The sequence below is a fragment of the Capra hircus genome, chromosome 19 (genome assembly GCF_001704415.2).
Source record: "Capra hircus breed San Clemente chromosome 19, ASM170441v1, whole genome shotgun sequence".
Classification (NCBI taxonomy): Eukaryota; Metazoa; Chordata; class Mammalia; order Artiodactyla; family Bovidae; genus Capra; species Capra hircus.
This window is the reverse complement of record NC_030826.1, coordinates 11777532-11804600: the sequence shown is the minus strand read 5'-3', so window position 1 is coordinate 11804600 and position 27069 is coordinate 11777532. Positions and strand designations below refer to the sequence as shown.

At 36.4% G+C, this 27069-nt stretch overlaps 1 protein-coding gene across 8 annotated transcripts in view; it reads left to right on the top strand.

Moving 5' to 3' along the window:
• BCAS3 (BCAS3, microtubule associated cell migration factor) overlaps positions 1–27069 on the top strand; it is a 592226-nt gene that overhangs the window by 123954 nt on the left and 441203 nt on the right. For all 8 annotated transcript variants that reach the window (XM_005693141.3, XM_005693143.3, XM_005693140.3 and 5 more), the window contains exons 8-9: positions 20133–20240; positions 20971–21047. In XM_005693141.3, the coding sequence (XP_005693198.1) occupies positions 20133–20240; positions 20971–21047 (185 nt within the window). The remainder of the gene's footprint in view (positions 1–20132; positions 20241–20970; positions 21048–27069) is intronic.

Below are 27069 nucleotides of genomic sequence, written 5' to 3'. Positions count from 1 at the left end.
CATGTATATACCATTCTAGTATCCTAGAATCATAGAGCATTGTTAATTGATAGCAAGTAGTTAATATTCTTTTCTTAATTCTTAATAGATTCTTTTAACAAGTAGTGTTATGTTCAGTGTGCACTGATAAAGTGTATTTTCTGTCTTTTTGAAGTTTTCTGGTTCTTTTGAGTGAAAGGGCATGTAAGTTCATGAAATGTATAGATGACATTTACTAGACTTGTTTAGTACCTTTGTTTGTATTCCTGCATTAAGAATGTTTTAATATCTCCAAATGATTTTAAAAAATCATGGAAAATATTTTGGCAGAATTAATGGACAGTTCTTTTCCTTATTTGTTAGAGAAATTCATTATATGCTTTAAACGTTATTGTCATTGTCCTTGGACTAGTTGGAATTTATTAATATGGTTCATTGTTATTTATAAATATCTCACATGTGTATTATTATGAATTGTCATATATTATTTTTGGAGTTTGAAATGCAGTGTTTTCTATGTGTTAAGGTTTTAGTTTTTGGAACCTTAGCATAGTTATGTACTACTTCGTGTTAGATCATGTTATCAATTTAGTTCAGTCGCTCAGTTGTGACCGACTCTTTGCGACCCCGTGAACCGCAGCCCGCCAGGCCTCCCTGTCCATCACCACCTCCTGGAGTGCACGCAAACCCATGTCCATTGAGTCGGCGATGCCATCCCACCATCTCATCCTCTGTTGTCCTCTTCTCCTCCTGCCCTCAATCTTTCACAGCATCAAGGTCTTTTCCAGTGAGTCAGCTCTTCTCATCAGGTGGCCAAAGTATTGGAGTTTCAGCTTCAATATCAGTCCTTCCAATGAACACCAGTTGAGAGGCTTTAAAATGTTCTAATTTGTATTGATATTTTGGGGGGGGTGGTATGTCCTCAGATTTTGAGTTTTGAAGAGATGTTTGCCAGGTTGACAAACTTGTCCCTTGTGTTATTGGGAAAAGAGATCTGATGATCTCTTGGAGACTTGGAAGATTTTGCTCTATTCTTGAATGATTGCACTTTAGCTTTCTACCTACTGAAAAATTTTCTTTTCTTAACAGATGTCAGAATAGTTGAACTATTTAGATTTGGATGGTATATTAAATAAATAGATGTAATAGAAATTGACAAATTAGCTGTTCCAAATATTCATAACTTTGTTTAAAGCTCTTTTATTTCCAGCAGAGTACTGTACCTCCTATGTTACTAGAACTTTTATCCAGTTTATTTGTAGTTGCCTTAGATTTTTACCCCTCTGTCTCTAAATTTGCTGTTCCTGCTGCTGCTGCTAAGTCGTTTCAGTCGTGTCTGACTCTATGTGACCCCATAGACGGCTGCCCACCAGGCTCCCCCGTCCAGGCAAGAACGCTGGAGTGGGTTGCCAGTTCCTTCTCCAATGCGTGAAAGTGAAGTCACTCAGTTGTGTCCGACTCTTCGCGACCCCACGGACTGCAGCCTACCAGGCTCCTCTGCCCATGGGGTTTTCCAGGCAAGAGTACTGTAGTGGGTTGCCATTGCCTTCTCCGGTCTCTAAACGTACCCATACTTAAATACTATAAAATGGGCCTCCTTGGTGGCTCAGATGGTAAAGAATCTGCCTGCAGTGAGGGAGACCCTGGTTCGATCCCTGGTCAGGAAGATCCCCTGGAGAAGAGAATGTAAACCCACTCCAGTATTCTTGTCTGCAGAATTCCATGGACAGAGGAGCCTGGCCGGCTATAGTCCATCGTGTCACAAAGAGTCAGATACTACTGAATGACTAACACACTATATACTATAAAAATACCTACTCATGTGTAATGAGTATTTTATTATTTAATATTTATTTCTTTAGTGGCAATGACTGACATATATTTATTTGTTCTTCCTTGAATATGTTCAGTCTTTTACAAAAATGACTTTTCAATTATGTTTTAAAATACATGAAGCAATATTACAGCTGAAAGGAAAATAGAGAAACAATTAAAGTTAGAGATGAGCAGTCCTCATTAAGTAAATGGTGGAACTAGGAGATAGGAAATCAGTCAGAATATAGAAGACATCAACTTTTAGTACAGCATCAGTTTGACTCACCTGATATGTGTAGAATACTGTATCCACATACTGTACATACAACATTGACCAAGACTGATCATATGCTGGGTGTTACAGCAAGTCTCAAAGTATTTTTTATAACCACAGTGCAATTAAGTTAGACTTCAGTAATAAACATGTGTCTATAAAATCTTTACAATGTTTAGAAATTTAAAAACGGTCAAACAGAGATCAGGAGAAAATAGAGCAGATTTTGATCTGAAGGAATGAAAAAACACAGCATATGGGATGTAACTAAAGAAGGGATGGGGATATTTATAGCACTAAATGCTTATGTTTGGAATGAAGAAACATCTAAACCTTTCACCTTAAGCATCTAAAAAAGAGGAGCAAGTTTACCTAAAATAAGTAAAAGGAAGGAAATGATAAATGGAAATTAATGAAAAGAAATGGGCAAACAACAGGAGATCAGTTAAGTCAAAAACTAGTTTTTTGAAAATATCAATATAATTGATAACCTTTTAGCATGACAATCAAGAAAAATAGAACATACAAATTATAAATATCAAGAGTGAATGAAAGGACATTACTACAGATCTTATGGTATGATAAAGATAATAAGCAGTGTTAGGAACAACTTTGGGCTTCCCTGGTGGCTCAGATGATAAAGAATCTGCCAGCAGTGCAGGAGACCTGGGTTCAATTCCTGGGTTGGGAACATTCCCCTGGAGAAGGGAATGGCTACCCATTCCAGTATTCTTGCCTGGATAATCCCATGGACAGAAGAGCCTGGCAGGCTAGAGTCCATGGGGTTACAAAGAGTCGAACACTAGTGATCTTGGAAAATTTAACATGAAATGTACAAATGGAAAGTCCCTTAGAGAAGAGTTATTGGCAAGTGAAGAACAATCAATAGAATAATGTTGCCGTGGAGTAGTTCATAATTGCAAATAGATATTTCACAATCATTTCTATAAAGAGTGAGCACAAAGCAGAAATATAAGAACTTAGGGAAAACAAGGTGAGATAATATGAGAGACATGACCTACAGGAAGAAACAGAAGGAAAAAGCCTCACAAATTCGTCACAGAACTGACAAAAGGAATTAGAAAGTCGAGAAGGAAGACTAGATAGAAAGCTGAATAAAATGAGAGCTTGGACAAAATGGGAATAAAGTTAGAATATTTGTATAGTTCCCAAATAAAGAAAAGCAAAGTAATGCAGTGGAGGAACTGTCAGGCATCAAAATGGTTAATCCCAAAATATATCATTGTAGAGTTCTATATTTCAGGAACTCAGGCTCACCTTATATTTGTTCTCAACTGAGGTGTGTACTTAAAAGACCCTGAGAAAGAGAGTGTAAAACAACTCAGTCACACTAGAACTAAAGAACTATGTTACAGGGGTCAGTAAAGACTTTTTTTTTCTGTATAGGAAGCACTCAGAGAACCATACAATTTCTGTGGCAACTACTCAGCTTAGCCATAGCAAATAAATAAATGGATGTGGCTGTATTCTGGTGAAACTGGCAGTGAGGGTTGGATTTGGGATATAAATTTGCTGATCTCTACCACACTATATAAAGTTTTTGAAAATTTTTCCTAAACAAAATTTTAAGTATTATATTTAGGAATAGTGTTTAGTGGACAAAAATTGTTTAGGCATAAATGAAAAACCGTATCATAAATGTGTAAAATATATAGTGTTTACATTGTTTGTATATGGATATATGATCTAATCTGCAGACTTTTTTGTTCCCTGTAACATCTCTTCTATAGTTTGAATTTTCACTGCACTTTTTTCCATGGTGGTATATTAAACGTATTTCCTTGTGTTAAAACTTTATTTTCTGTCCTTAAAAACAAACCAGTTAATTGTTTTTGAAATCTCCCTGAAGGTAGAATATTTCTAACTGATCTTTGTACTTAATTGCAAACAATAGAAACTTACTTCAAATATATATATAGTGGTGTTACGTCTTTGCTTCTTATTTAGTGTGTGACCCTATTGAAGAGCATCTGATTCCAAGCCAAATTTTACATTGCCTCCTGTTTTTGTGTGGAGGCTTACTCCTTCTTGCCTGGGTACCACTCCATGTAAAAGCATCATTAATACCGCTCTCTCAACTTGTAGTAGTGTTGGAAGGTTTAATTATCTAGTGTTTATTCTGAACTTGGCAGAAGAATAAATGTTATTATTAACTAGGATAATCAAAAATTTAGCCTTTAATATGGTTAAGTTTCCATTTACTTGGCTTTTTCTTTTTAATTAATAAATAAATGCCACCTACTGGCTTTTGTTCTTTAGGAGCAAAATAAGAATACAAACAATGTAATACTATCAAAATTTTTCCTCTTATATTTAAAGAATTAGATTCAGTAACACATGTTGAAGGTTGTGCAGCTTTTTCCCATTTAAAAATAAGTGTTTCCATGCTTCTTGCAATTTGTGGTAGATTTAAAATGTCTTTGCTATTTTGTGTTTCACTTATACATGCACATTCTTGGAAAATGTCACTTTTTCAAATACTTTGTTCCGCTTTTCCTAATTTTGGTTCAATCTGTTAAATATAATGAATAAAAATAATAAAAGTTTTTGTAAAGGAAAATGGTATTAATATTTAGAATTTTCAAATCATGAAAGCCATATCTCACATTGCTTTAACGTGGTGCTCATTGTATCGCATTATAAAAAAACTCTTTTTAAAACATTGTCCAGAGTAAGAGATAGCTATGATTCTAATAATGTATATGAATATTAAGAAAAAATATTGTTAAGAAACTTTAAAGTAGACTCCAAGACTCAAAATTTAACTATTTTTGATAGAAAATTAGAAGTTTAGAGGCTTAATATATATTATTTGTGATTCTTATTTCTGTCAGGCATAAAAAATAGTTTGCACCTAGGTAATATATTATTTTCAGTCATTTTAAATTTCAGTGATATAAATCTTAGATCACCATCATCATTCTTCTGTGCATTAAATATATGTAAAGTTTATATATGTTTATTGTATACTTACTAATTATTTCAGTAGAAAGGAGCTCAATTACTCAACATTGTTCTAAGTCTTGACAGAAAGCCCAAGATACCTAGGTTATTCCTTATTTTCTAGATGCTATTGACTGAGTATTTGACATTAGAAAAGGGATTATTGATTATTCTATGAAAAGATGTACTTTGATAGGAATACTTAACTACACATACCTCAAACTCTTACTTAATTCCTGTTCTTTGACTAATACATGCTCCTTGCTCCGTTTAATGGTTCATTTAAGTAGGCCTCACTGTATTGCTGACTTTTGCTTTAAATAGCAATTGTTGAATTTGAAACAGACTGTCAGAATATTTCACCATGTTTACAACATGTGTAGCATTATCTGTATATAAAATGAACTGAAAAGGATACCAACAATTGTAGTGTGTTACAGAAGAAAATGAGAAATGGAAGCCCACTCAGATTTGTTTCAGTATAGTTTATAATAGTAAAAATTTATTTACATGTGTGTTAATTTAACATAATTGTCCATGTATGACTTAAAGGAAAGAAATTAGATTGAAAGCTTAAACAGTAAATCATAACTCTAGATTGCTGAAATTTAATATTCAAATAAGTAAGTGAAAAGGCAACTGAATGTTACTTCGAAGTAGTAGTACATCTTTTTACTGTCACCACAGATTTGCCTTTTCTAGAGCATCATATGGTTGGAATTTCACTCTTGTTAGGGCACCATAATTTTACATTGCATGTGGATACTACAGTTTGTTAATGCACTCATCGTTTAAAATGACATATGGGTTTTTTCCACTTTGTGGTTATTATGAACAGTGCTGATATGAATGTTCATATACATGTTTTTGTGTTGACACATGCTTTCATTTCTCGGTATATACCTAGGAGTGGAATTGTTGGGTCATATGGTAATTCTATCTTCAGCTTTTTGAGGAACCACCAAACTGTGTTTGACAGCAACTGTACCATTTTGTATTTTCACCAGTAATGGACCAGGATTCTCCTTTTTCTGTATCCTTACAAATACCTCCTCCTTTTCAGTTGTTTTGTTACGACCAAGCTTGAGGGTTGTGAAGTAATATCTCATTGTGGTTTTGATCTGCCTTTCACCACTGACCAATGATTTTGATAATCTTTTCATATACTTGTTGGCCATTTGTATATCTTCTTTGGAGAAACGTCTGTTTGTGTCCTCTGCTCATTTTGTAATTGAGTTGTTGTCTTCTAGATGTTGACTAGCATGAGTTCTCAATACAGTCTGGATACTAGACCCTTATCTGATACACAGTTTGTAAATATTTTTTATTTTTTGATTGTTTTTTAATTTTTAAGGCAATGTCTGTGATACACAACAGTTTAAATAGTAGTATAACATAATTTTTTCTTTTGTTACCTGTGCTTTTGGTGTCACAAAAATATTGTCAAATTGAAGATCATGAAGATTAACCCTTATATTTTCTTCTGGTATAGTTTTAGCTCTTATACATAGGTCTTTAATACATTTTGAGTTAACTTTTTTAAAGTTAATTTTAATATATCATTTAAGATAGTAGTCCAAGTACTTCCTTGGTGGTCCAGTGGTTAAGATTTAATGCTTCCAAATGCAGAGGGAGTGGGTTTGATCCCTGGTCAGGGAACTAACATCCCACATGCCTCATGATGCAGCCAAAGTAAATAAGATAGTAGTCCAAATTTTGCACATAAACTTCAGTTTTCCCAGCCCATTTATGGAAGATATTTGGTATCTTTTTGAAAAATTAATTGATCATACATATATGGGTTTATTTTTGGACTCTGAATTTTATTCCATTGATTTATGTGTCTAATGTCAGTATCACAGTGTTTTGATTAATATAGCTTTGTTGTAATTTTTTAAATCAGATAATGTGAGTTCAGTTTTTTTCCTTTTTCTTTTGTTTGCCTTTTTGGGGCCTCTTGCAACTTCATTTCCTTTTAGGCTGACTTTTCATTTCTGCAAAAACTATTGGAATGTTGGTGGATATTGTATTGCTATTGTAACTAGAACTGCTTTCTTTTATTTTGGGTTGGTAATTACGGGTTTATATATGTTGATCTGTACTCTGAAATTTTCCTGAATTTATCATTTCTAGTACTATTCTGTGACTTCCTCAGAATTTTCTATATATAAGATCATGTCTGTGAATAGAGTTTTATTTCTTCTACAGCTTAGTTTTCAGTTTCTTTTTCTTGCCTAATTGCTTTGGTTAGATCTTTCAATACAGTGTTGACTATAGGCATCCATTTTTTGTTTCAGATATTAGAGGAAAAACATTCAGTCTTTTGTCCCTGAGTGCAGTGTTTTGCAAATGTCCTTTATCATATTTGGAAAGTCCCTTCTATTCCTAGTTTCCTGTATGTTTTTTTTATCATGAAAGGGTGTTGAATTTTGGCAGTTGTTTTTTCTGTATCAGTTGAGATGATCGTGTTGTTTCTCCCCCTTTCATTCTGTTAATGTGATGTTGACTGTTAAGAGTTTATTATTTAATTCCACATATTTGTGACATGGTAATTGTTTGAAGTGCTATGTTTAATGTCACATATTTGTGAATTTCCAGTTTTCCTTTTGCTGTTGATTTGTAACTTCATTCCAGCTTGGTTAGAGAGATTGTTTTCATTGTTTTTAAATTTAGGGAGAACTTGTTTTGTGGCTAACATAAAAGAATGTGTATTCTGTCATTATTGGGTAGAGTCTTCTATAGGTTGGTTAAGTTTAGTTGCTGTATATTGTTAAACTTAAGCTGTGTTCATTTTTGTTGTTTTCATTCTGCAACTCTGATGTGTAATTTCACTCGTCTTACTTTCAAGTTTGGAAATTCTTTCTTTTGCCTATTCTGTTCTTCAGGTATACTTTGAAACCTTTGGTGCCTTTTTCATTTTAGTTTTTGGGCTTCCCTGGTGGCTTAATGGTAAAGAATTCACCTGCTAATGCAGGAGATGCAGGCTTGATCCCTGGGTTGGGAAGATCCTTTGGAGAAGGAAATGGCAACCCACTCCAGTATTCTTACCTGGAAAATCCCATGGACACAGGACCTTGGCAGTCTATAGTTGCAAAAGAGTCAGATGCAACTTAGTGACTAAACAACAATAGAGCGTTCTGTTCCATTATTTCTTTGTGATTCCTATGTCCTAATGTACCAATATCTTATTGATATTCTTAATTTGTGAATTCATCTTTCTCCTTTATTCTTGATCTGTGATTTCTTTCAGCTCTTTGAGCTTATTTATGACAATTGATTTAAGTTCTTTGTGTAGGTTCTTCAGTGTTGGTTTCTCACAGTTTGTTTTTGTTCTTTGGATGGGCTATATCTTCCTGTTTCTTTGTGTGCACTGCAGTTTTTTATGGAACAGTGAACATTTTGCATATGGTAATGTGGCAACTTTGAACATCATATTGCCCCTTTCCCAGGGTTTGCTCTTTTGCTTCTTGAGGTCTATAGCCGCGCATCATTTATTGACTTTTTCAAGCACCTTTTGTAAAGACTTTATTTGGGACAGCCCTTTGAATGTGTCATGATATCACCTACCGCTGTGCCTTAGCCTTTACCTCTGGCTTGTGAAGTCAAAAGTTTGGCCAGGGATGTAAGAGTAATATCTTCACAGTTCTTTGTTGAGCAAGCATTGACTCTGGTCATATGTGCTATATTCTAGATTCCCCAGCATATCATTCAGTATACACAGACACAGACACAGACACACACACAGACAGACACAGACACACACACACAGACAGACACAGACACACACAGACACACACAGACACACACACAGACACACACAGATACACACACAGACACACAGACACACACATAGACACACACAGACACAAACACACACACAGACACACACAGACACACAGAGACACAGACACACACATGCAGACACACAGACACACACGCAGACACACACACACAGACACACACACACACACATGATTTTCATTTCAAGGAATTGGCTTATGTGATTGGGCTTGTAGAAGAACCAAAGAAGGTTAGCATGCTGAAAACTATCAGGTAGAGATTGACACTGCAGGCTTGAGGATTATGAATTTTTACAGGTCGAATCTCTGTTCAGTTCTTTTAATCTGCTGTCTTTCATTTCATCTTTTATTTGTTTCTTCATTCTGGAAAATTTTCTGAGGTTTTTCCTATACAGATTCAATTTTCTGAATAAAATTTGGACTTCATTAAAATTACATACTCCTATTCTTCTAAAACACATACTGGGAGAAAGCACTTGAAAAACACATATCTGATAAAGGACTGTAATCCAAAATACACAAAGCTCTTAAAACTCAAAAATAAGAAAATGAACAGCCTGATTAAAAATTGGGCAAAAGACCTCATCTGAAGGACAATATACAAATGTCAAATAAAGATATGAAAAGGTGCTCCATATCTGTCATCAGGAAAACAACAAGGATATACTACTACACACCTGGCCAAAATTCAGTAAACTGACAATATCAAATGCTAATAAAGAGGAACAGTAGGAATAGTCCTTAATTTCTGGTAGGTAAAAACCACTTTGGAAGACAGTTTGGCAGTTTTGTATAACCAAGCATACTTTTACTGTACAATCCAACAATTGTCTTGCATGGTATTTACTCAAAGGAGTTACATCGGTACAAAAGACTACACATAGGTGTTTCTATATGCTTTCCTGATAATTGCTGGAATTTGGAAGCAACCAAGATGACCTTCCCATCAGGAAGCTTCCATAAGCCTCTTATGTTTCTCCATCAGAGGGCAGACAGAATGAAAACCACAATCATTGGTTAGAAAACTAACCAATCTGACCACATGGACTACAGCCTTGTCTAACTCAGTGAAACTATGAGCCATGCCATGTTGAGCCACCCAAGACGGACAGGTCATGGTAGAGAGTTCTGTCAAAACGTGGTCCATCGGGGAAGGGAATGACAAACCACTTCAGTATTCTTGCCTTGAGAATCCCATGAACAGCATGAAAAGGCAAAAAAATAGGACACTGAAAGATGAACTCCCCAGGTAGGTAGGTGCCCAATATGCTACTAGAGAGAGTGGAGAAATAACTCCAGAAAGAATGAAGAGACAGAGCCAAAGCAAAAGCAACACAGAGTTGTGGATGTGACTGGTGATGGAAGTAAAGTCTGATGCTGTAAAGAGCAGTATTGCATAGGAACCTGGAATGTTAGGTCCATGAATCAAGGCAAATTCAGTTCAGTTCAGTTCAGTTGCTCAGTCATGTCTGACTCTTTGCAACCCCATGGACTGCAGCACGCCAGGCTTCCCTGTTCATCACCAATTCCCAGAACTTACTCAAACTCATGTCCATTGAGTCGGTGATGCCATCCAGCCATCTCATCCTCTGTCGTCCCCTTCTCCTCCCACCTTCAATCTTTCTCAGCATCAGGGTCTTTTCAGATGAGTCAGTTCTTTGCAGGTAGCCAAAGTATTGGAATTTCAGCTTCAGCATCAGTCCTTCCAATGAATATTCAGGACTGATTTCCTTTAGGATGGACTGGTTGGATCTCCTTGCAGTCCAAGGAACTCTGAAGAGTCTTTTCCAACAAAACAGTTCAGAAGCATCAATTCTTCAGTGCTGAGCTTTCTTTATAGTCCAACTCTCACATCCATACATCACTACTGGAAAAACCATAGCCTTGACTAGACAGACCTTTGTTGGTAAAGTAATGTCTCTGTTTTTTAATATGCTGTCTAGGTTGGTCATAGCTTTTCTTCCAAGGAGTAAGCATCTTTTAATTTCATGGCTATAGTCACCATCTGCAGTGATTTTGGAGCCCCCCAAAATAAATTCTGTCACTGTTTCCACTGTGGTCAAACAGGAGATGATAAGAGTGAGCATTGACATGTTAGGAATCAGCGAACTGAAGTGGACTGGAATGGGTGAATTTAACTCAGATGACCATTATATCTACTACTGTGGGCAAGAGTCCCTTAGAAGAAGTGGAGTAGCCATCATAGTCAACAGAAGAGTCTGAAATGCAGTAATCTCAAAAATTACAGAATGAACTCTATTGTTTCCAAGGCAAACCATTCAGTATCACAGTAATCCAAGTCAATGCCCCAACTAATAATGCTGAAGAAGCTGAAGTTGAATGGTTCTATGAAGACCTATAAGACCTTCTAGAACTACCACCCCAAAACATGTCCTTTTCAATGTAGGGGACTAGAATGCACTAGTAGGAAGTCAAGAGATACCTGGAGTAATAGGCAAATTTGTTTGGAGTACAAAATGAAGTAGGTCAAAGGCTAATAAGAGTTTTGCCAAGAGAATGCACTGGTCATAGCAAATACCCTTTTCCAGCAACACGAGAAGACTCTGCACATGGACATCACCAGATGGTCAAAACTGAAATCAGATTGATTATATTCTTTGCAGCCAAAGATGGAGAAGCTCTATACAGTTAGCAAAAACAAGACCGGGAGCTGACTGTGGCTCAGATCATGAACTCCTTATTGCCAAATTCAGACTTAAATTGAAGAAAGTAGGGAAAACCACTAGACCATTCAGGTATGACCGAAATCAAATCCCTTATGATTATACAGTGGAAGTGAGAAATAGATTCAAGGGATTAGATCTGATACACAGAGTACCTAAATAACTATGGACAAAGGTGACATTGTACAGGAGGCAGTGATCAAGACCATCCCCAAGAAAAAGAAATGCAAAAAGGCAAAATGGTTTTCTGAGGAGGCCTTACAAATAGCTGAGAAGAGAAAGGACGTGAAAAGCAAAGGAGAAAAGGAAAGATATACCCATTTGAATGCAGAGTTCCAAAGAATAGCAAGGAGAGATAAGAAAGCCTTTCTCAATGATCATTGCAAAGAAATAGAGGAAAACAATAGAGTGGGAAAGACTAGAGATCTCTTCAAGAAAATTAGATATATCAAGGGATCATTTCATGCAAAGATGGGCACAGTAAAGGACAGAAGTTGTATGGACCTAACAGAAGCAGAAATGGCAACCGACTCCAGTGTTCTTGCCTGGAGAATCCCAGAGATGGGTGAGCCTGGTGGGCTGCCATCTGTGGGGTCGCACAGAGTCGGACATGACTGAAGCAACTTAGCAACAGAAGCAGAAGATATTAAGAAGAGGTGGCAAGAATACTCAGAAGAACTATACAAAAGAGATCTTCAGGACCCAGATAACCACTATGGTATGATTACTCACCTAGAGCCAGACATCCTGGAATGTGAAGTCAAGTGGGCCTTAGGAAGTATCACTACGAACAAAGCTAGTGAAGGTGATGGAATTCCAGTTGAGCTGTTTCAAATCCTAAAAAATGATGCCATGAAAGTGCTACATTCAATATGCCAGCAAATTTGGAAAACTAGAAAAGGTCAGTTTTTCATTCCAATCCCCGAGAAAGGGAATAACAAAGAATGTTCAAACTATTGCACAATTGCACTCATCTCATTCGCTAGCAAAGTAGTGCTCAAAATTCCCCAAGTGAGGCTTCAGTAGTACATAAACCATTAACTTCCAGATGTTCAAGCTGGTTTTAGAAAAGGCAGAAGAACCAGAGATCAAATTGCCAACGTCTGTTGGCTCATCAAAAAAGCAAGAGAGTTCCAGAAAAACATCTACTTCTGCTTTATTGACTATGCCAAAGCTTTTGACTGTGTGGATCACAACAAACTGTGGAAAATTCTTCAAAAGATGGGAACGCCAGACCACCTGACCTGCCTCCTTAGAAATCTTTATGCAGGTCAGGAAGCAACAGTTAGAACTGGACATGGAACAACAGACTGGTTCTATGTACAGAAAGGAGTACATGAAGGCTGTATATTGTCACCCTGCTTATTCAACTTATGTGCAGAACACATCATGAGAAATGCCAGGCTGGGTGAAGCACAAGCTGTAATTAAGATTGCCAGGAGAAATATCAGTAACCTCAGATATGCAGCTGATACCACCCTTATGGCAGAAAGCCTCTTGATGAAAGTGAAAGAGGAGAGTGAAAAAGTTGGCTTAAAACTCACAGTCAGAAAACTAAGATCATGGCGTCTGGTCCCATCACTTTATGGCAAACAGATGGGGAAACAATGGGAACAGTGACAGACTTTGTCTTTTTGGGCTCCAAAATCACTGCAGATGGTGACTATAGCCATGAAATTAAAAGACGCTTACTCCTTGGAAGAAAAGTTATGACTAACCTAGACAGCATATTAAAAAACAGAGACGTTACTTCACCAACAAAAGTCTGTCTAGTCAAGGCTATGATTTTTCCAGTAGTCATGTATGGATGTGAGATTTGGACTATAAGGAAAGCTAAGTGCCGAATAATTGATGCGGTTGAACTGTGTTGTTGGAGAATCCTGTTGAGAGTCCCTTGGACCTCAAGAAGATCCAACCAGTCCATCCTAAAGGAAATCAGTCCTGAATATTCATTAGAAGGACTGATGCTGAAGCTGAAACTCCAGATACTTTGGTCATCTGATGTGAAGAACTGACTCATTTGAAAATACCCTGATGCTGGGAAAGATTGAAGGCGGATGAAAAGGGGACGACAGAGGATGAGATGGTTGGATGGCATCACCGACTCAATGGACATGAGTTTGAGTAAGCTCCGGGAATTGGTGATGAACAGGGAAGCCTGGCGTGCTGCAGTCCATGGGGTTGCAAAGAGTCAGACATGACTGAGTGACTGAACTGAACTGAAGATGTCCTTCTGTGGGTCAAAGGATGAATAAAATGTGGTACATCCAGATCATGGAATGTTATTCAGTCCTAAAACTAGTCCATCCTAAAGGAAATCAGTCCTGAATATTCATTGGAAGAACTGATGCTGAAGCTGAAACTCCAATACTCTGGCCACCTGACGCGAAGAAATGACTGACTGGAAATAACCCTAATGCTGGGAAAGATTGAGGGCGGGAGGAGATGGGGGTGACAGAGGATGAGATGGTTGGATGGCATCAGGGACTGAATGGGCATGAGTTTGAGCAAACTCCAGGAAATACTGGAGAAGAGAGGAGCTTGGTGTGCTGCAGTCCATGAGGTCCCAAAGAGTCAGACCTGACATGGTGATTGAGAAACAACACAAAAGATGTTAAGCCATGAAAAGAACGGGGCGGGGGTACTTTAAAAGCATATTAGTAAGTGAAAGAAGCCAGTTTAAAAAGCTTACATACTGTATGGTTCCAGGTAAACAACATTCTGGAAAAGACAGAAACAGTAAGACAGTAAGAAGGTGAGTGTTAGGAGAAATGCTGCTGCTGCTGTCCCTGGGATTCTCCAGGCAAGAACACTGGAGCGGGTTGCTATTTCCTTCTCCAGTGCATTAAAGTGAAAAGTGAAAGTGAAGTTGCTCAGTTGTGTCCGACTCTTAGCGACCCCATGGACTATGGACGGAGGAGCCTGGTAGGCTGCAGTCCATGGGGTCTCTAAGAGTCGGACACAAGATGCATAGGAAGACAAAAAACGGTTTTTAGGGCAGTGAGACTGTTAGGTATGCCGCTATACTGTTGGATATATGTCATTGTAAATTTGTCCCAAACCCATACAATGTACAACCTCAAGAGTGAACCATCCTGTAAACTGTAGAGATTGGATGACTATGATGTGTCATTATAGGTTGTAGCAAATACCGCACTCTGGTAGGGGAAATTGGTAATAGAGTGGACGGCATGAGTGGGAGCAGAGACTACATGGGAAAATCTGTGCTTTCTGTTCAGTTTTGTTGTGACCCCAAAACTGCTCTAAAACATCAAGCATGTTTAAACAATTTTTAAATCTGATGAGAAAGATTACATAGAAATTAAGAAATAATAAAATAAGCCACGTATTTAAATGAAAATCCTTAGTCTTTTCCTCTTGGTGTTTATCTTCTGTATATTTTCAGGATTTGCTTTTAAGAAATCCAGTTTAGCTATTTTATATTATATAATTGCTTAATTTATCCCTTTCATTTTCAGTCATGGAAGCTTTAAAAATTTATTCTTTCAATAATTGAAGGAAATTCTCTTCACTGAAATGAATTAAATGTGTAAATTCCATACCTTTGGCTCTGGGAGGACTAGGCCTTTGCTAATAAAAGCTTTATAACTTCCTTTTTGTGTATAGGTCATGTGTATAGCAGGTAAAAGATTGCTCCAGTGCAAAAAATTTTAATGTATGTCCTGGTTACTCAGTATAAAACAAGTTACTTAGGTAAAGGAAAGGTCATTTAAGCAGAATTTGCATTCATTTCTATTTTCTATTTCATTAAAAGTACTAAATAACTTTATGTTACCCCTGTTGATTATTTATGTGTTGGAAAGGCAGTGGTGCCTGGGCACAGTTTAGAGTCCTTTAGCCAATCATTTAATAAGACAAATTACATCATTTCTGCTTTTCTTTCCCACTCTGGTTTGCTTGCAATAGATTCAGTCATGTTCTAAATTAGATTCTCTACACTTCGTGTGAACTTTTTCTCCTAAGGTATTAATTAAGTTTATCTTAAAGTGAAGTCACAACTTTAGGTTTAAATGTCAGATGCAAACCAATAAAAATGTTAACCCATTTGAGCTCCAGAAATCTAATGAAGACTTCTGTATACAGCTTTTGACACTGCTTGGTGTACGTTAGGAATAAAGTGAAAGCTTATTTTCTTACCAGTATATTTTTGCACAACACGCGTCCTTTCTGTTATGGGGCTTGCATACTGCTGATGTTATGGAAAGCTTTCTCATCAGCCTACCCATGAGGAAAATTAAGATTGTCTTGCTGTGTCCCAGGGAAATAGTCAAGGCTTTTAAAAAGAGAGAAAATAGAGAACAAAAGGATATGTCAGGCGTGTACGCAACTGTCTTATTGGCAGATAGCGTGACTCCTTTATGAATGTGTGACTTTCTGAAAACTGATTTTAAATGAATTATCTTTTTCTATTAAGCTTTGAAGGAGAGGTTTTTTCCATATATAAATAGAATTTTTTAGCTCTACCACGTCTTGTTCACTCAACTCTAAACTGAACCTTCATAGCATTTGTTTTGTCTACTATTGAAGGCTTTCTGCAGGAAGACTCTCAGTTGTGACATTGTATGGATGCCAGCAAAATGATCAGAATTCCAGTTTCTAGTGTACCGTGGCTCTAATGAGCTGCTAATTGAAGGTGACAAGCTGTTTTTTCCTTCCCAGTTGGTCTGGCAAAATGTTAGATTTCATTCATTATTAACTCATTGCTTCTCAGCAGAGGACTGGATTAATTAGTTGGGAACATTAAGAAAAGAATTTTTGCCTTGTGTCCGTTTTGGAGTTGGGAATTTAGGTTTTACAAGATGCTCCCCCATCTTCAGTTTTGCCAATTGTGTGCAGTTGTGTACATCTCTAGCACAATCAAGACCCAGCACCATTTCTGTCATCCTGTAAGTGGGCACCCATCATGCCGCTTTGCGTTCTGTACTCCCCTCCTTCTTTGGCTGCTGGCAACCACTGATCGGCTTCCTGTTATTACAGTTTTACCTTTCTAGCTTTTCAGTGAAAGGGACCTGTAGAGTATGTAGACTTTTATGTTTGACCTTTTTTCCCCCAAGAACTTCATGATGGTTTTGAAACTCATTGTGCTGTTAGGTGGATAGTTCGCCCTGTTATTAATATTGTTAGTTGAATATATCACAATACATTTAGCCATTCACCTGTTGATCAACATGTAACTGTGCGTTAAAAAAAAAATAATGAATAACAAAGTACCACAGCATGACTTAGATATGTTTATGTGAAGCTGCTAAACTACTTTTCAAAGTGACTACCTTTTTGCATTCCCAGTAGCAATGTATGAAAGTCTTGCGATCTTAAATTAGCTGTCTTGTAAAATCTTAGTCGTTCTAGTAGTGAGATCCCTTAGTGGTTTTAATTTGTATTTTCCTGATAATTAGTGATATTTAACATTTTTTCAAGCCCTTAGTTACTATATATGTATCTTCCATAGTAAAGTCTCTTTTAAAACATTATGGCCAGGGACTTCCTTGGCAATCAAATGGTTGAGACTTCACCGTCCTGTGCAGGGGTGTGGGTTCAGTCCCTGGTCTGGGAGCAGGGATTCCACATGCCCTACAGCTACAAGACCAGGGCATAAAAACCAGAAGCTGGTTCGATCCCTGGGTGGGGAAGAGCCCCTGAGGGGGAAAATGGCAACTCACTCCAGTATTCTTGCCTAAAAAATTCCATGGACAAGAGGAGCCTGGCAAACTATAGTCCATGGGGTTGCAAACAGTTGGTGCACACGACTGAGCACCTACACACATTGTTATCTGTGGTCACCGTGATGTACATGACATTCTCAGAACTTACTGATCTTATAACTGGATGTTTGTACCTTTCTACTCTCTTCACCTGTTTCATACCTCCCCACCTGACCTGGGCTCTGGCATCTACTAATCTGTTCTTTTTTATTAAAATTTTTAATTTGGATTAAGAAAAAACTTTATTTGTTTTCTTTGGTCATGTTTTGTGGCATGTGGGATGTAGGTATCAAACCCTTACCCCCTGCATTTGAAGCTCAGAGCCTTAACCATGGGACCTCCAGGGAAGCCCCTGTTCTTTTTTCTATGAGTTGAGTTTTTATTTAAATTCACTATATAAATTATATCATACAGTATTTTTCTTGTATTTAACATAGCATAATGCCCTCAACCCATGTTGTTGTCAAGTGGCAGGATTTCCTCTTTTCTTATACATTTAAAGTACCCCAAACTATGCTTTATGAATTTTCATAAAGATTTAAAAATTAAATCTTGTTGTTATTGTTGAGTGGTACGAGTAGGAGTGGTAAGAGTAGGTCAGTTCAGTTCAGTCACTCAGTTGTGTCCGACTCTTTGTGACCCCATGAATCGCAGCACGCCAGGCCTTCCTGTCTATCCCCAACTCCTGGAGCTTACTGAAACTCATGTCTGTCAAGTCAGTGATGCTATCCAACCATTTCATCCTCTCTCGTCCTCTTCTCCTGCCTTCAATCTTTCTCAGCATCAAGGTGTTTTCAAATGAGTCAGTTCTTCGCAGCAGGTGGCCAAAGTATTGGAGTTCAACTTCAGCATCAGTCCTTACAGTGAATATTCAGGACTGATTTCCTTTACGATGGACTGGTTGGATCTCCTTGCAGTCCAAGGGACTCTCGAGAGTCTTCTCCAGCATCACAGTTCAAAAGCACCAGTTCTTCGGTGCTCAGCTTTCTTTATAGTCCAACTCTCATATCCATACATGACTACTGGAAAAACTGTAGATTCGACTAGATGGACCTTTATTGGCAAAGTAATGTCTCTGCTTTTTAATATATTGTCTAGGTTGGTCATAGCTTTTCTTCCAAGGAGCAAGCGTCTTATAATTTCATGGCTATAGTCACCATCTGCAGTGATTTTGGAGCCCCCTAAAATAAAAGTCTGTCACTATTTCCATTGTTTCCCCATCTATTTGCCATGAAGTGATGGGACCGGATGCTGTGATCTTAGTTTTCTAAATGTTGAGTGTTAAGCCAACTTTTTCATTCTCCTCTTTCACTTTCATCAAGAGGCTTTTAGTTCCTCTTCGCTTTCTGCCATAAGGGTAGTGTCATCTGCGTATCTGAGGTTATTGAAGTTAAGAGTAGCTGATTTTGCCTTGTTCCTCATCTTTCAGGAAAATGTTGATCTCCTATCTGTGGGTTTTTTGTAGATGCCCCTCATCAGGTTGAAGAAGTTCTCTTCTATTCAACAGTCTTTTATTTTAGGAAGAATCTCATCTAGTTTTGTATTGCTGGATTTGACTTATTAATATTTTGTTGAGAATTCTTGATGTATATTCATGAGACATTGTAAATGTATATATAGTTTCTTGTTTGGGAATCAGGTGTTACAGCCTCATAAAGTAAGTTGGTGACTTCTCTTCTACCTTTAAAAGAATTTGTATAGGATATCTAAACTTGTTTCAAGGATTGGTAAAATTTTCAAATGAAGCCATTTTTAAGAAATTCTTTGTAAGAAATTTTAAGTTATGAGTTCAATTCCTTTGTAGATACTGGAATATTCAAATTAGCTCTTTCAAGGAATTAGGTTTAGTTTCATTCATTTTCTTCTTTTGCTTTCCCGAGTTTTATTTCATTGATTTGTATTAATTCCTCCATTTCACTTTGATTTGATTTTACTGGCTCTTTTACTACTTTGTTAAGGTGGAAACATTGATCTCATCATCTGTTTTAGTGTCTGGAGCACACTGTGTTTATACTTTAAATCTTATTTTGAATGTTTATTTATGGATGAGATCTCGTTTCTGGTAGATTCTTGATTAGGCTTGAAATGTATCTGTTTAGAAACGGTCAGCCTATGGTGTATACATCCATTCATTTTGGCCTTTTTGTTTTGTTTGCTTTGTTCCTTTTTCTGTAAATGCATTGAAATCTTTCGTTTAGAAATTGAATTTTTTGAGGTATTCAAGTACTTGTATCTTTGATCTCATTCATAATTGTTTATCCTTAGTTTATAATAGAAGAGGTAATGTTTTATCTAGTGACCTTGGTAAATCCATATATTAATTGATAATCCATAGTAATAATCAGTTTACATATTAATGCATATATTAATGGTTAATCTTATATTATTATCAGGTTTGTCTGTATAGATATTGCAACTTTGTGTTACTGGGTTTTATACAATCAAGTTCTCAGCAAATAATGGTAGCTTTATTTCTTTCTTGTAGTAATTTCTTATGCATAGACCTTACATACTATATGGTGTACAGTGCCATAGTCTTCAAATATTCTTTTCTAATTCCTTATTTTGGGGTGAAACATTTCAGTATTTCACGATTTTGTGATTGCTAATTTTGTTGACTAGTTTTAAGGTTGGTATCCTTTATCAGATTAATGAAATATTTCTTATGAACTGGTTTTAATTCTCTCAAATGCTTTACTCTATTTATTGAGATCATCTTATAATTTTTCTGTTCTACAGTATTGAGTGATGTTTCATTATTTGTTTTCATTTGGCATTCCTGAGATAAATTGATTGGAATATATATGTATATAATCGGTTTGAGTGTATTGTTAACAAGAAAAGTTACTGGCCTTCCCACCTTTTGAAGCATAATGACTGTTTGTTTTTGTAGCACAAGTCCACCTTACTGTTGTGTGGATTTATATTCACTTCGTACTGGGGAGATGGTCAAGTCCATTCAGTTTAAAACGCCCATCTATGATCTCCATTGCAACAAAAGGTAAAGCAGTATTTCCTATGTTTCTTGTACAAGAGAGCATGTAGCAATACTCTAAAGTGGCTTCATTTTGGATGCATTTTAGTTTTGAAAACTTGTAACTTTTTCCTAATTATTTCTAAATCTTGGACTTTGGGAAAAATATAAATTCTGATTAATTTTAATATATCCTTAAGCAGAAATATCTCATTTACACTGAATAACAGTTGTCTGAGTTTTCTTCCTCCCTCAGTCCTTTCCTTCCTTCTTTCCTCTTTCTTCCTTCCTGTTTTCCTTCCCTCCCTCTCTTCTTTGGCTCTTGTGTTGGGAAATTCCATAGTCATTTTAAGTGACAGGTTGTATAAATCCATTTTATGTTTAATTCCATGACTTTGAGCCAGCAATGGAAAAACACTTTTAGTAAATAGCCAGCATTTTTTTGATTTCATACATTCTTAATGAAGATAGGTTCATTTGATTTATAATGAATTAAAATATTATAAAAAATAAAATTTTATTTTGAGGTGTAGATCTCCTATCACTTTTCTTCCTCTAATCTTGTCTGTCTTGATCATAGTAAGGATTTTGTGGTTATATTTTTATAAGAAGCAGATGTTTCTAGCTTATATGTTATAAGATGTGTTTGATTTTTAAAAATTGCTATGGTAGATACTGAGTTAACTTATTTATGATTCAGTTTATAGAACTTCACATTAACATTTTCTTATATGATTTTTTTTCCCTCTAATTTTAGGATCCTTGTCGTAGTATTGCAGGAGAAAATTGCTGCCTTTGATAGCTGTACTTTCACGAAAAAATTTTTTGTCACAAGTATGTATCAACTTGATTTATTTCCTATTATATGCCTTTGAGTTTATATTATGTACTTGATAGAATCAGCAGGCTAATTGGAATCATGGCATCAGTATTTCCTACTTCTTCAGGTACTGTATTTCTGCTTCTCTGCATGCCTTATTTAGTAATATAATTTTATGGCACGTGTGTTCAGCGCACAGCATGTTTTCTTCATGTTATTGTAGATGCTTTGTCGTATACTCAGTTTTTTCTTGTATATTCTCCTTGAGTAGTTGTGACTAATTTAGATCTGTGTAACTATGTTGTTAAATTATTTAATTAACATAACATTCTTGTGGATGTAACTGTATTATCATTCATGAGGGAACTGTGTCAGTCTTTCACTCTTTCTTTCCCCCGCCTCTCACAACTCTGCCTGGATTTTCAGAAATAAGCCCAGATTCTGGATCCAAATACACATACACACACAGAGACACACACTCACACGTAGGACAGTCCAGCAGGCTGGAAATTCCAAGGGCTGAGTCTGTAGGAAGTCTGGAGTTAGATTTAAAAAAAAAAAATACAGTCTAGTGGAGCAATAGTTTTCCCTCGTTTACATTTTAACGTCTAACACTCACCATCAAAGCTATAGCTATTTTTTCAGAGACTCTGTTATGTGTATGCTACAGAAATAGTTCTTTTGGAACAGAGATCAATTTTGTTATGTATAGGGAATCCCAGTCATACTACTGTATCTCCTGAAATACCAAAACTATTTACACACTTACTTATCAGATGTTTTTCCGTATATTAAGCCCTGGTAGTAGACATTATTCCTTTCTGATAAGAGCTCATGTTCTTGATAATACCTTGTAGTCTATATGTAATTGCATGGATTACATAATATGTACTATATATATAACAATGCATAATAATTCATTGTAATGTATAGTTTATCATTTTGTATCCTACGAAGAAGAATACAGTATACAACTCATCTCCTTGATCTTTTAGTCATTTCTTTCAGAGGTCTACAGAGATAATACTAGAGATCATGTTCATTGAGATATTTTTTGTTTTATGACAAGGTGTAATGTACACCATTTACCATTTACAGTAGTGTTTACAGCACCTAGGCCATTAGCTGGCACAGAGTAGGCTCTCATTAAATATTTCTTGAATGATGAATACATTGACCTACTTATCAGTCAGTAATATTGCGCTGATCAGAAATTTACTGATGTCTTAATAATTATTAAATATAGATTCCTAGAAAGGATCTTTTATTGTTTCATCTATAAATGAAAAGTTTTGGGGGAGCATAGATTTGTTACTAACATCTTCATTCACAAATGCTGCATACACATAATATAGTAAGCTTTGGATATTACGTAGTCTGTTTGGGCATATTAATTCTTTGTTCCTATACAAACCTTATGCATTAATATATTATTTTATAATTATGTCACTCATTGTTAGAATTAAAACAAGTAGATAAATAGAGGAATCATGTATAAAGCTTTCCATTTCTTCCAAGTTTGTGAGCTACAGAGGAATAATATAGAACAGAATATGAATATTACAGCCAGATTAAGATGCCAGTTTTTCCTGAGCATTTGTCTTCACATGTTATCAATACTTTTCTGTTGTTTATCATTGATTAAATGATATCATGTGCTTTGGCTTCTGAAAAGTTAGATATCTCTATTGTGAGTCCATTTTAATTTTATACTTATGGATAGCTCTTGCTGCCTCAGCTGAGTATTAAATTGGGGAGAACTCTTCAATAATTATTTGTTAAGATAGTTTGTTTAAATGACAATGTATGTGTTGAAATTTAAGCCTTATTTAAACACTGTGCTGACTGCGTTTTGTATGTTGAAAGTAATATTACACTTGCCAATAGATGTCAGTTTCCTTCTTTGTAATAAATGCTAGGCTACGAAGTCAGTTGTCACAGTGACTAGAGAGAAATTAATATATGTAAATAAGTTAATAATGGAGAGTTCAGTCAGTTCAGGTCAGTCGCTTAGTTGTGTCCGACTCTTTGCGATCCCATGGACTGCAGCATGCCAGGCTTCCCTGTCCATCACCAACTCCCAGAGCTTGCTCAAACTCATGTCCATCAAGTTGGTGATGCCATCCAACCATCTCATCCTCTCTTGTCCCCTTCTCCTCCTGCCTTTAATCTTTCCCAGCATCAGGGTATTTTCAAATGAGTCAGTTCTTTGCATCAGGTGACCAAAGTATTGGAGTTTCAGCTTCAGCATCAGTCCTTCTGATGAATATACTGGTTTCCTTTAGAATAGACTGGTTGGATCTCCTTGCAGTCCAAGGGACTCTCCAGAATCTTTTCCAACACCACAGTTCAACAGGATTCCATATTATGCTGGTTTTTTTCAGTGGATAAGTAAACTATAGAGATTTTTCATTGATTAGTTTAATACCCACTGTAGAATTTTAAAAGAAAAAATTAAACTTTATAATAAAGAGATAGTTAAAATAATTAGATTTGTGTTTCATAGTTAGATTCAAAGGATAGGCTTTGTAATAATTTTGATACATTAGAATCAGTAGGCTTTTCATAGTACTCTGTTTAATTGGAGAAAATATGCAAAATTTACCATAGTAATTTTTAAGCTTCAGTTCAGTCGCTCAGTCGTGTCCGACTCTTTGTGACCCCATGAATTGCAGCACGCCAGGCCTCCCTGTCCATCACCATCTCCTGGAGTTCTCTCAAACTCAAGTCCATCGAGTCGGTGATGCCATCCAGCCATCTCATCCTCGGTCGTCCCCTTTTCCTCCTGCCCCCAATCCCTCCCAGCATCAGAGTCTTTTCCAATGAGTCAGCTCTTCGCTTGAGGTGGCCAAAGTACTGGAGTTTCAGATTTAGCATCATATCTTCCAAAGAACACCCAGGGCTGATCTTTAGAATGGACTGGCTGGATCTCCTTCCAGTCCAAGGGACTCTCAAGAGTCTTCTCCAACACCACAGTTCAAAAGCATCAATTCTTTGGCACTCAGCTTTCTTCACAGTCCAACTCTCGCATCCATACATGACCACTGGAAAAACCATAGCCTTGAATAGACGGACCTTTGTTGGCAAAGTAATGTCTCTGCTTTTGAATATCTAGCTTGATCATAACTTTTGTTCCAAGGAGTAAGCGTCTCTTAATTTCATGGCTGCAGTCACCATCTGCAGTGATTTTGGAGTCCAAAAAGATAAAGTCAATCACTGTTTCCACTGTTTCCCCATCTATTTCCCATGATGTGATGGAACCAGATGCCATGATCTTCGTTTTCTGAATGTTGAGCTTTAAGCCAACTTTTTCACTCTCCTCTTTCACTTTCATCAAGAGGCTCTTTAGTTCCTCTTCACTTTCTGCCATAAGGGTGGTGTCACCTGCATATCTGAGGTTGTTGATATTTCTCCCGGCAATCTTGATTCCAGCTTGCGGTTCTTCCAGCCCAACATTTCTCATGATGTACTCTGCATAGAAGTTAAATAAGCAGGGTGACAATATACAGCCTTGATGAACTCCTTTTCCTATTTGGAACCAGTCTGTTGTTCCATGTCCAGTTCTAACTGTTGCTTCCTGACCTGCATACAGGTTTCTCAAGAGGCAGGTCAGGTGGAGCTTACGTGGTCTAATTGCATTTTGCATATAATCATGTATATATAGCCTGTATCTTTAATTGTATATATCTAAATATGAGTGAAATTTATTTCAACTGACATGTGTCTGTTTTTTACTACTAATGAGTAATGGAAATGTATAAGGATCTATAAATAAGATTTAAACAATCCTACCTCACTGTAGGCTGTAGCTACAATTTAAAAAAAAAAGTTTTTTTTTGCACATTAATGATATTTGCAGCTTTACTGGGGGAGTGTTTTACAGTTTGAGATTTTACAGTAGGAGAGTTTATTTTTCGAATATCCTTATTTGGGTCATCTTCCAGCAAATACGCAAAGCTCTTGAATCAGTTGGCAGGATCAATATAGAAACTGGCACATTAAAGATATTCCATATTTACATGGCGTTTGACTGTACTTTCTCAATTAAACCATTTATAGTAGAAATAAGAGCAAAAATACCTTTAAGTAGAAAAAGATAGAGTATAATATGTCTTCTTTTTCTTACTTGAAGTTATGCAGTTCTTATAGAAAGGTGAATTTTTAGTCACTACTGATTTTCGAAAAGTTTGCATATTTGATAAATGTAGTCATTTAGTGATATGGCAAAATATTGTATTTTATTAAATTACTGAAGTCATAGATTTACCATTCATTTTCTTTGAGCGTTTTTTTTTTCCAAAGTTTTATTTCAGGAAATATATACAATTGTTTAAAGACAGTAGTGTAATGAACCACCATGTACTTATGATGTGGTTTCAATAAGTAGTAACTTGTGGACAATCTTTTTCATTTATACCCTTCCCAAATTATTTCGAAGCATATCCGTGAGATACAATTTAATCTATCATCTATGTTTAAATGACAAGAATTTGCAGAATCATTATTTCTGTATTGCCAAATGATCAAGTAACTTGTCATCTAAACTGAGGTCTTTTGATTTGAACAAAGGACATAGTTGATTTAACTTTGGTCAACAAGTATAAACTTGTGCATCCTTTCCAACCGAACTCCCAGGGTTTTTGACATAGATAAACTTTCTTTACCAAAATCCAGTGTCCTTGCTGCATCTTTTGTTTCTACAATCCATTTTCATGCCGCTTATGCTACCTTTACTTTGAGTCACTCACAAATACCAGTTTTTGGAGATGCTTTGGTGCTTTGCTTCCCTGCCTGAAAGGGCCTTTTCACTACCATCTGTCTCCCCATAGTGACTTAATCCCATGTGTCTTTCTAGCCCCAGTGTGCATATTAGTTCTTATATGAAGTATTTCTTGATCCCCTTAGTTTAAAGTAGCCTCTCCTCCTAAATCCCCGAAGATAGCAATTCCCAAATCTGTCTGCAGAACGATAGACTTTCAACATGCTGTGTAAATCGGGATGCCCTGGTAAAACAGACTTAGGAAATGCTGCCTTCTGTTGGAGGATACCAGTGGTGATTAACATTTTAATCTGTTTAAATTTATTTACTACATTTCAGTATTTCCCAGATTTATCTGATTAGAGATCTCTTTTGTTACCCAGTACCCTTTGGGAATGCTCTTATAGTATTATCTCTCCCTCTGTTAAGACACTTACCTTCTGTCTTATTGTATGTGTTTTCTGTCTACTCCTTCTTTCTTTGATACCCTATAGTAATCTTCTTGAGAACAAAGTTGTGCATCTTGATTTGGTTTAAGAAAATAAGGTCCATCATGTAAGGTAAAATATATCCATTATGTTATGGCTAACTTAAAAATATTTCCGATGCTTATTTTTGCTCCTTACAATATGAAAACATTTATCACAACTATTTCAAGTTTTGAAGCATCAGTGGTTCTTTTCCAGGATTTTTAGTTTGCCAAAATGGTTGAGAACGTAGCACAACTCTGTCAGAAGTAATCAGATGAGAAGGAAAATTATTTGTAGAAGATCAGTACTCGTCTCTAGAGAAAGCGTAGAGGTTTGATCTGGGAATTATAAAATTGGCGAGTATTTAAAGGAATGAATATATGAATGCATATATGAATGAAGTTTCTCCCTCTGGTTGGAATAAGGACAAAACTTTTTTAAAGTATGAGTTTGTTTGAAAATTTATATCTTTGTAATGATCAGCTCTTGAGTCTCTAACCTCAGATATGCAGATGACCCCACCCTTATGGCAGAAAGGGAAGAAGAACTAAAGAGCCTCTTGATGAAAGTGAAAGAGGAGAGAGAAAAAGTTGGCTTAAAGCTCAACATTCAGAAAACTAAGATCATGGAATCTGGTCCTATCACTTCATGGGAAATAGATGGGGAAACAGTGGAAACAGTGGCTGACTTTATTTTGGGGGGCTCCAAAATCACTGCAGATGGTGATTGCAGCCATGAAATTAAAAGGCACTTATTCCTTGGAAGGGAAGTTATGACCAAGCTAGATAGCATATTCAAAAGCAGAGA